At 54.3% G+C, this 10,606-nt stretch overlaps 1 protein-coding gene across 1 annotated transcript; it reads left to right on the top strand.

Moving 5' to 3' along the window:
* The first annotated feature begins 390 nt into the window (after window positions 1-390).
* Window positions 391-10,395, top strand: INKA2 (inka box actin regulator 2). Its single transcript, XM_031064187.1, is given in 3 exon segments — window positions 391-492; window positions 8,660-8,749; window positions 8,751-10,395. Coding segments are annotated over 3 exon segments (948 nt in total). The 3' UTR covers window positions 9,507-10,395.
* Window positions 10,396-10,606: the final 211 nt, after the last annotated feature.

Below are 10,606 nucleotides of genomic sequence, written 5' to 3'. Positions count from 1 at the left end.
GGAGAGAAGCCGCGGCGGGGGCGTGCGGGGGCTTTAGGGACAAGCTGCCGGCACAGGTCAGAAAGCAGAGAAGCAGCCACAGAGATGGATAGGAACAACTTTCTGGGAATCAAAAGGCTCTAAAGAGAGCGCGCTGGCACCTCCGGTAGCCTGTGAAAATACTTGTTTAATAGGAAAGCCTTTGTCAGAAAGGAGCGGTGTTTTCGCCCTCCTGCCGCTCCTGTTCGGGGCTGACCCCAGCGCCGGGGCTTGCTGGGGCTTGTCCCGCAGCCCGGAGGGATCGCTGCGGCTCTGGGGCTGCCTGCGGGGCTGGCAGGAGGAACTGGTGCTTCCCAAAATAGGGTTCCAGCGGGTCTGGCTCGGAGTCTGCCTTATCCTGATAAATAGATAATGAGAACAAAAGGGGAAGACAAGGCAGAGCGAGAACGGGTGGGTGAAGTTTCTGAGCGCGAGAAGCTCCGGTTTGGAGTGGAGGGAGGTGATTTCGGCTGGGTTCGTGCTCCCTGTGCTGTGCCTGCACTGCAGGAAGCACTCCGAGTGTAACCCTGTCCCTGAGGAGCGGGCAAAGCTCCAGCTGTGCCCAGGGCAGTGCAGCGCTGGAGAGCCCCGTGCTGCTCCACATCCCGGTGTCTTGTGAAACACGGGCTGGGGCAGCGGCCTTTTGCTCCCCAAAAATGTGGCAGCAGTGACATTGAACCTGCTGGCGTTCCCAGTGTTTCCCCAGCAAACACAGGAGGTGAAAGACAAACTAAAACAAAGGAGAATGGGAGTCACTGGTGTGCTGTACCCTGAGTGTGATGAATGAAATGCAAACTGCCAACCGGGACATGTACAGAATAATCTGACAGGCCTTGAAAATCTGAGCTGGGAGGTGAGATGGGAGAAGGAATAGCTTCCAGAAGAACATCCTAACAATAAGGTTCCTAAATCAGTGTTTTGTCTTCTAACCAAATCGCTTTTGTTATCTGAGCAATATTTTTGTAGAGGAGCCTAAACATTGCACCTCTGAGTCTGAAGCATGCCTGTTTTGTAGTGCAAAATACAACTTCTGAAGAGTCAATATATTCAGCAGAAAGGGAGATCCCTCACACTTAATGCAAAAGCCAGGAAAAAAATACTTTAAATGAGAAAATTCTGGCTTTGTTCAGTCCTTGCTATAATGCAGGAATTTATTTTTTTAATTGTAAAAATGCAACCGTTTTTATTATATTAATAAACCATTACTTAGCCTGGCATAAATCTGTGTATGCTTGGCTTAAAACCCTGGGAAGGGGCAGTTGGTGGAGCAGCCCGGGTCTCTGTACATTTGCGTTTCAGCAGTGCCATTGGTTCCCCTCCCACAGCCCGGTTTTTGTTGTTCAGAACTTCCTTTCACACGGGTGATCCCAGCGTGGTGTGAGCGGCTCTGGGGACATCCGCAGGGTGCAGCTGGACAGAGCTGCGCCCTGCTCCTCCTCCTCCTCCTCCTCCTCCCCCTCTCCGGCTGAGCCAGCTGCAGGGACAGTGGGAGCTCGGTGCTGTCCTGAGCAATTCCAGCTTGTCAAAATCCCTTCTGTCCCTGCAGCCTGGAATGAAAATAGAGAAGTGTTTCTGTAAAGGGCAGCGAGCAGCCCGGGGGACAGCTGGGCCCGTCTGCCCCGCGGGCAGGGGGAGCTGGGCTGGGGAGCTCTGCCCTGCCTCTGCCTCGCTGCTGGGCACCTCCTGCCAGCCTTGGCTGCTCCACAGCCGCAGGACATGGGCAGGAACGTGAGAATGGCTTTGGCCACTGGAGTGGGCACAGGGCAGTCCGGCCCCAAGCATCCCTGTGCTTGTTTGAGCGCACCAGGCTGTGCTGTGGCCAGGGAGCAGCCCTGGTGTGCAGGGAGGTTCTGCAGAACTTCCCTTGGTGAGGAGCCAGGCTATTTAGGGCTGCTCAGTGCCGCATGGCAGGGTTAGAGACTGTCCCATTAGCAGAAGTTCAGTTTGTCTCAGTGCAGGCAGCCTCTGGTGTGGCAAACCAGACTTCTGGCCAGTTTTGAGGAGGGGATTTTCTCAGAAAATAGTGGATGTTGGCACAGCTCCCAGCTCCCAAGGAAAGGTTATCTTCCAGTGCAACTCAATCCCCCAGCAGCGTGAGACAGGAGGATTCCAGCTCTGTTTTTCCTTTCCCTTGCTGTGTTTATTAAAACCACATTTAATTGCTAGTGTGCTTGGCTGGGGCTGCTGTGGGCCCCCATGTGTCACCTGTGCAAGCTGTGCCAGGCAAGGCAGCGAGTGGGGCACTGCCCTGCTCTTCCCATTTCCTCTGGGAAAGCTGTGCCAGGGCGCCGAGGATCAATCTGACCCCTTTCAGTCAGTGAGGAGAGCTCTCCGGTGCAGCCGCCTGTTTTCCATTGTAAGCTGATCGTTTCTGGCATGTGTGGTGTCCCTTTGATTGGAATCCATTCAGAAGCTTCCACAGCAGCGGCTGGGGAGCCTCAGCTGACACAGCCATTCATCGCTGGGAGCAGGGCACCCTCAGCCCGGGCAGCCTTGCCCCTGGGCTGTGCCAGCTCTTTGCTGCTCAGCCCTGCTGCAGGAAATGCTTGAGACCTTTTCTCCTCTGCAGGCCCCTGGGGATTGATGGATGCACTGTGGCTTGTGGGAACGTGCTGGTTTCCAGCTCTGGTGGTGGAATAGGCTGTGCTTCTGCACTCCTGTCGTCTGTCCTTCCCTGGCACTTGTGAAATGTGCCCCAGAGCTGGGGAGGGTGCCATTGCTGCCATTAATCCCCATCCTCTGAGCCCTTGCCTGCAGTTGGGATCTGCAAACGTTGTCCTGGGGCACAGCAGAACTGTCCCAGAGTTACCTCAGCTGAAGGCTCAGATTTAGCAGGAGTTGTCTGGCTGGGGAATTGGCAGAGAGGAGTTCATTTCTGTGCTGCACATGGCAGTGCCTGCCTGCACCCTCAGACACCAGGACAGGTTGCACTGATGTGCAGCAGCACCACACATGGACTGTGGGACGGGGGCTTGGGGCTCTCTGCAGGTGGAATATATCATTGTTTTGTGTCTGGGGACTGCTGAGTGCGTGGGGCAGATTCATCTGGCACGTGGGGTTGTGTGGCTGTAGCAGGCCAGGGAGCACAGCCACCTTAGCTGTGCCTGCAACCTGACCTGGCTGTGCTTGTAACTTTACTTGGCGTGTTTTGGTCTCGCAGATGAATCCAGGATATGTCTGGGCTTTCTGTTGCTTTCTTCTGGGAGGAAAAGTATTTCAGCCACCACTCTGACTGGAACTTTAATGTTCTTCCTGCACATTTGTCATAAACGCATTGAATTACTGAGTTTGATAGAGTCAGACTCCCTTCTTACATTAATTTATGTCCTGGTAGACAATGTTTCTTGCTATGAATATCCTGCAGGAATAGAACATTCGGTCCGAGTGCAGATACAGCCAATTATTTTTACTCTTTGTCTGACACGGGCTCCTACTCCGGTGACTGTGTCGCGCTCCGAGGGATGTGCTGTGTTTCCAGTGCTGCTCTCTCTGAAGGGGCAGCTCGGGTGCTGTGCGGTGTGCCTGGCACAAGTGACAGCCCTGAGGGTCCGGTGCCGCTCTGCAGCTCCCAGGTGGGAACAGGCAGCTCCCAGTGATGCAGGTCCCTTTTGGGTGACCTCACCCCGGCTGCTGGAGGCAGAGCAGGAGGGTGGGTGGTGTCACAGAGCTCGTTCCTGGGTGTTCTGAGGGAAAGGTGCAGAGGAGTGACTTGGCAGCAGATGTCCTGTCATGTTTAGCTGGGGAGAGAAGGCAGTCACAGCTTTGTCCTCTGGGTTATTTCCAGAGCAGTCACCTAAAGATGAGGGTGGATTTTTTCAGAGTCCCAGTTTCACATAATCAGGAATGTTAAAGAGCAGATTCCCAGGACAGCAGGTCTGGGCTGAGAACTGACACTTAACCATCATCTTCGGTGGCCAGGCTGTCCATCGAGCCCTGTGGTCTCTCTTAGCCTTGGGTTGTGAGTGAAATCTGAAGATTGGAGTTATTTTTGGCCCATTTTTATCCTGGTTGAGGAGAATTGATTTTTCTGATTTGCCTTTAAACATAGGGAGTGTGACTGGGGAGCACAAACAATATCCTTGCAGTGGGAAGGAAGGTGGGCAATGGGGTGATGTGAAGCACATCTGTCATGGTTAACATCTGCTTAGGGTCTGTTGAAATTGTTGTGAGGGGGAGTCTCTGGTTCAGTTTCAGCATCCTTCCTCTTTCAGATAAACTGTGAGCTCACAGTCAGCATCCTCATGCACACCTACCCTGGGAAGAGGTAAAAGAGACACTTGAAATTGTTGTGATAAAATGCAAGGGCTGAAAGCTGCAGCCCCTTGGCATGCTCCAGGGGAAGGAAAAGGAAGGTGGAACGAGGGGCTGGAGAGAGCTCTGTGTGAGCTCTGTGTGCAGCAAGGCCGTGCCCAGCCACAACTGCAGGCTTGCAGGAGATTAATCCAGTTAGTGACCCAAAGGGAAACACAGAAACAATATGATCAGCTCAGCAGTTCTAAAATAATTTCAGTCTCTCTTATGTCATCTGCTTTAAATACCAATTGTTTGGTGCTGGCTCTGTGGCCCATCAGAACTATTATTGAGAACTATTTGCCATTTGTTCTTTCCTGTCCTCTTAGCGATAACTTCCGCTGTGTGCATTTCTTTTTCCTCAGAGCTGGACATCTGTCTTCCTCCTGGTTGTGACAAACACACTCGGGGCTCTTCTTCCCAGCTCTGTGCTCAGGGGCTGTCTGGGCTTTCCTTTCCATGAGCAGCACAGAGCTGCTGGGCATGGGCTGGGAATGCAGAGAGCTCTGGCTGCAGGAGATGGGCTGGAACTGGTCCTGAGAGCTCAGAGAAGGGAGGTGTAACAGGAGAACATCAGTTCCCAAAGGGGCTGGGAAAAGTTACTGATTTCCCTGGGAAGGGGAAGGAAAATCTCCCTTGTTTGTGGATCTCAGGTGTTTGGGGCTGAGGTTGATGAAATGCCAGTAACTGCTGGAGGAGGTTCCTTGGGCCTGTGTTAATCTGTGGTGGAAGATCAGTGATGTACCAGCTGTGGAAAGCAGTGTGAGTTACTGTTTGGGGATGAGGAGATCATGGACAGGGTGGCTTCCAAAGCAGTTGTGCTTTGCTGCTCAGGATGGGGCATTGCCAGTGCAAAAACACCTCTACATATGAGCTCTGGCAGCTTTGGTTTGGTTCCCCCCATGTTGAATACGCCCTGATGATCATTTGAAAGTGGAATTTTGAGTTTTGCCCTTCAGTTTTCAGTGCTTGGGGTGGCTGCAGTGTGAATGAGCTTGGCCTTGGAGGAGCACTGAGGCAGAGCTGGGTCCCACCTGCCCAGAAGGGCTGAGCCAGGTAATACCTCATGCTGCAGAAAGGAGCCTCTCCCATCACACACCAGTCCCAGGCACCGAAGGGGAGCACAGCCCTGTGAGTACTTGTCTTGCTTTACAAGGCATGAGTTGGCTTGTGCAGAATTAGACATCAAATTTTTCATGCCAATTTTTAGGGATTGCAAAAGTTTCAGGAATGATGAGATTTAATTTGAGGCATCTGATTTTTAACTGGTTTCTAGAGCTAGATTTGGATATCTACAAGTTGTCATGGTTCTAGGAGGGCTTTTTTTGAAGCAGAAAAGCCAAACCCCCACTTCTGTTGAAGGGCTGAGTGTCTCAGGTGAGACACCTGGGGACACAAATCTGAGTTCCCTCTGCATGAAGTGTGTGACCCAGAGCCAGTGAGGCTACCAGGGCTGTTCCTTCAGCCTGGAGTGCCCATCACCTCAGCAGTGCATCCGTTTGATTTCCAGCCCAATCTGCTGAATTTTTTGCAGAATCCCTTTTTCTTCTCACAGACCAAGCAGCTCAGTGCTGACCCTCTGCCAGGGAGGGGATCTCTCTTCTCTGGGACATTGTTCTTTTTCTGGAGAGTCTCAGAGAAGCCAGTCTGAACTTGGGAGAGCTGACATCTTGGCACGGAGGAGAGGCTGGCAGTTAGACACTGGGGAAGGTTTATTTTCCCTCCAGAATTTTCTTTCCAAGGTGGGTGCTCTTAATTGCAGGTGGATGGAATCCAAGCCCTGCAGGCTGTTCGGTCACCAGGCAGTGACTTCACTTTGGGCTGGGCTTCCCTCTCTCTCCAGTTCTGTGAAAGACTGAGCAGATACCAAGAGGAGCAAAAGATAAAGCAGAGGGGGTTGGTTTGCCTCATTTTTTAGCTTGCCCAACCCGAAATCACAGCAGTGTTTGCCAGCAGGGTTGGAAGTCTCAGGGTGTTGAGAGCTCAGTCGCTGCTGGTGGGGTTCACCTTGCTGGAGGGGCTGGAGGGTGGGATTGCCCCTCCCAGGGCAGGGAACCAGGGGAACCAGGGGAACCAGAGCCTCCTCTCCTCTGTGCTGCCAGGGCTCAGCCCAGGACCCCCACTCTCATTCACAGCAGAGCCTTCCCCCACAGGAGAACATCCCCTCTTCTCCTGCAGCAGTTCAGCTGCCCAGGCTGGTGCCGGCCCCAGCTTTGGCAGCCCCAGGTGCTTTGTTCAGGAGGAGAGGTGCTGCCTTTGGGCTCAGTCCGTTCCTTCAGGGGCAGCGAGCCCATCACTGCCCACCCTGCCCAGGAAGGGTTAATGCTCCCTGGGCTGGCCTGGCTGAGCCCTGCAGGGCTGCCCCAGCCCGGGGCAGCTCCCTGGGGCCGGGGGCAGCTCCCTGGGGCCGGGGGGATTGCGGGGCAGGTGCCAGGGGGGTCGGAGGAGCCGGGTCCAGGGCAGGACCCTGCGCTCCCCAGGGCGCGATTACTGCGCCAGGGGATTTGGTGGGAATGGCCAATGAGGGGCCAGGCTGGCTCCAAATCCAGCTTTTTCCAAAGCCCCAGATAAACCAGACTGCCATTAATGAGGCAAGGAAGGTTAGGACGAGCAGCATCTGAGCAGATCTGGAGAGGTAAGGTGCAGTTCTGCCTGAGGCTGGCCTCAGCTCGGAGTGGGAACCAGGGGCACGGTGAGGCTGCACTTGGGACGTTATTTGCACGTCTGCAGCAGGACCTATTTGCTGATGTTAAGAAATGCCATAGCTGGAGGCTCTGGGTAGTGGAATCAGGAAGCTGAGCACAGATTTTCTGTGTCTTTGTAGCTGTGTGCTCATTCTGGGTGATAAACAAGTTCCTTGAGAGAAAAGCTCTGAAAAATGACTGTAACCTGCTGGGGAGTTTAGTTCTAGGTTCTGGGGTTTGAAATGGGATTTGTGGACAGAAAGTGTTGAGCAGTTTCCCCTTAGAGAGCTGGGCTGTCACAATTCTCTGATGGCTGCTCTTCCTCGCTGCTCAGCTCCACGTACAGAGATGGAAATAGAGCGAGTAATTGCACCAGCTTGGTTAAAATGAAGGAGATGTAGAAAATAAAGCTTGGTAATGTAAAGCTGAACATAAGAATAAGAGAAAAAGCTGGCCTTTTTCACCCTAATGTTTAGATCTGTTGCTGTATAAAAAATGGTGATGAGCTTCTTAAAGTGCTGGTGACAGCGTAGGCTGGAGCCTCCCTGGACGGGGTAATCTCTGCAAACCACCTCAGCCGGAGTGACACGGCCCTGCCAGCCCCGCTGTCCCTCCCTCCTGCCCCTTCCCACTCCCCTCCTGCTAAAAATGACTCAGTGGCAGCTGTGGGGAAGTGGAGCCCGTTTGTTTCCTGGTGCTGCTTTGGGAATGCGATCCAGATCCTGCATGAGAGAGAGAAAGCAGCGGAGCGAAAGAGAAGGGGCGGTTGGGAAGCTCTGGAGAATAACTTGCTTATTTTAAGCCTGCTGTAGAAAGTTCAATCTTTGTAGTGAGGTTCGGGGATGAAGCAGAACTGCTACTAAAGGTCCTAGCCTGGGAATCAAAGAATTCCTGCTTGACTGTAAGTAATCCTGGAGTTTGTTGGTTGTTCTGTGCAAAATTTCCAGTGCATTGAAACGTCTTTGATTGTCCTCTAGCGAGAGGTGCCTGTGCTGAGGGCATTGAGAGCTGGAGATGGGTTATGGAGTAACAATTTAATTCTTCCTGGGGTTTATTTTTAATCTACTTGAGCACTTCAGGTAAGGAAGCAAGGCTGTGTTCTGGCTCCTGATTTCAGCTGGTGACAGGGCACAATGGACTCGAAAGCACAAGAATATTCTAAAACTGGCAACAGCCAAAACCATTCATAGTTCTGCACCTTGGGCTTCTGCCAAGCAATTAATGGGAGCTCAAACTCTTTATTTTTGTTGTCAGGTCAAACAATCCACTTCTGTCAGCTCCTCTTAATCCTAGAGGGACACTCCTAGAAAAATCTAAGGAGAATCAGAGTGCTGTTGGCTGAAGTGGGTGCAGTGCAGGTGGGATGGGTGGCAGGGGTGATCAGGAGGGAGGGCATAGCCCAGAGAGCTGCTCAGCCCTGCTCTGCTGCCCTGGGGACACTGCTGGGGACATTGCTGGAGACCCTGACCCATGGGGACACTGCTGGGGACCCTGACCCATGGGGACATTGCTGGGGACCCTGACCCCCGGGGACCCTGACCCCCAGGGACACTGCTGGGGACCCTGACCCCCGGGGACCCTGACCCCCAGGGACACTGCTGGGGACCCTGACCCCCGGGGACCCTGACCCCCGGGGACACTGACCCGCTGTGCTGTTCCCCCCGCAGCTGTCCATGAAGGAGGTGGGTGACGGGCTGCACGAGCAGATGAACTGCATGATGGGCGCCCTGGAGCAGCACGGGGGCCGGGCAGGAGCCACGGCCGGGGGACACCCAGGGACACTGCCCCCCGCCCCTGGCGTGTCCCGTGCCACAGCCAGCCAGCCTGTGCCAGCCTGCTGCGTCCCCAGAGAGCCACCAGCCTCGAGACAGCCCCTGCTCCTCGCAGAGCCTCTGCAGGGAGGGTGTGTGCCCCCCTAAAGGACCGTGCTGGGTGCCCCGGGCACTGGAGCCCAGCCAGGGCACAGCTGGGGCATGGCCACCGTGCCAGGAGTGCCCGGGCTGTGACGATGGCCACGACTGGACCTCGTCCCTGATGTCGCAGAGCAGGAACCGGCAGCCGCTGGTGCTGGGGGACAACATCTTCGCAGACCTGGTGGGCAACTGGCTGGACCTGCCCGAGCTGGACAAGAAGGGCGAGAAGGGCGAGGCCTCCCTGTCCGTGAGCAGGTCCCAGGAGCTCTGCAGGAAGTTCTCCCTCACAGCCAACATCTTCAAGAAGTTCCTGCGGAGCGTGCGGCCGGACCGCGACAGGCTGCTCAAGGAGAAGCCTTGCTGGCTCCCTCCTGAGGACAAACAGCCCCAGATCTCCAAGAGGTCCAAAAAGATCAACAAACTCAAGGGGACGTTTTACCTGCCCCTTCACGGGAACCTGCAGAACCATCACAGCAAAGCAGAGAGGTGCCCAAGGGCAGAGAGCCGTGGTGAGCACCCCAAAACGGGCACCAGGAAAGTGCCCGACCCCAGAGACTACAGCCAGGCAGGGTTTGACATCAACACGGCTGTCTGGGTGTGAGCCTGCTCTGCCCAGCATCTCCACACCCACCACCAGCTGGAGGCCACTCACCTGCTCAGGGACCCTGAGCTCTCCACGGGGACAAGAGAAGATCCTGCAGAACGTGCTGCACATGGAATTTTCTGGACAACTACAGCTTCAGGGACTGCCTGAGCAGCAGCTGGTGCAGCCCCACATGGGGAGACCTTTGGGGACCAATATTGGCAAAAATAATGCAAATCTTTAGCAGCTTTAGGGTGAGTGGTGCCACAGGTGAGCAGCTCCTGGTGCCAGGCCCATTCCATCATCTCCAGCTCAATGGTGCAGCACAAAATCCACAGTGTGCATGTGTGTGTATGAGTGTGCAAATATATATATATATAAATATATATATAGTTTTGTTAAAAAAATCTATTCCTGCTTGTGTGCACTTGAAACTGGGTTACAGCCAGGCATCCCAAGCCTTGTACCTGAAGCACTTGTTATTTAAATGGAAAGAAATAAGTTTGAATTTATAAGACTTGAACAATTGCTGAGTGGGGGGAGACCCCCAGCTTTGGGGGGGTTTCCCCTTAAACTGTGTCCCTGGTGCCCTGCCAGCATCTCTCCCTCCCCTGCCAGTGAGACCAGGGGCACAGGGCTCCTTACAGGGCATTTGTGGCCTGGGGGTCTCGGGGGCTTTGCCCCTCTCCCCTTGTCCCTGTGGATTGTTCCCGGTACAACACTGCTCAAGTTCATTGTTGGATTTTCACCCAGGTGCAAAGTTCAGTGCCCCATCTCCTGTTGTGTTCCCTGTTGCTGTTGTACAAACCCTGCTGTGACAGAACCAAGTTCTTCCGTGTCCGACTCTCCAAGAGTTTCCAATAAAGTGGGATTGTCTCACTCTGCTCTGGGACACCCTGGCTGTGTTCTCTCACTCTGGGGATTCCCTGGCTGTTCCCAGCTGGGGCTGGGCAGTGTGGGGGGCACCAGAAGAGTTTCCATTGCAGGAGGGGTTGTAAATCATGGCACAGCTCCCTGCATGGTGCCAGCACTGCTGCAGAGTGAGCCTGAGCCTCCAGGGCTTCTGCAGCCTCCCCAGCCCTGCTGCCCCCCAGCAGGGACAGGGGCGGGGGTTTGGG

This window comes from Geospiza fortis, unplaced genomic scaffold, assembly GCF_000277835.1.
Source record: "Geospiza fortis unplaced genomic scaffold, GeoFor_1.0 scaffold601, whole genome shotgun sequence".
Lineage (NCBI taxonomy): Eukaryota > Metazoa > Chordata > Aves > Passeriformes > Thraupidae > Geospiza > Geospiza fortis.
Note: the sequence above shows the minus strand (reverse complement) of the source record. Positions and strands in the feature narration are given on the sequence as shown.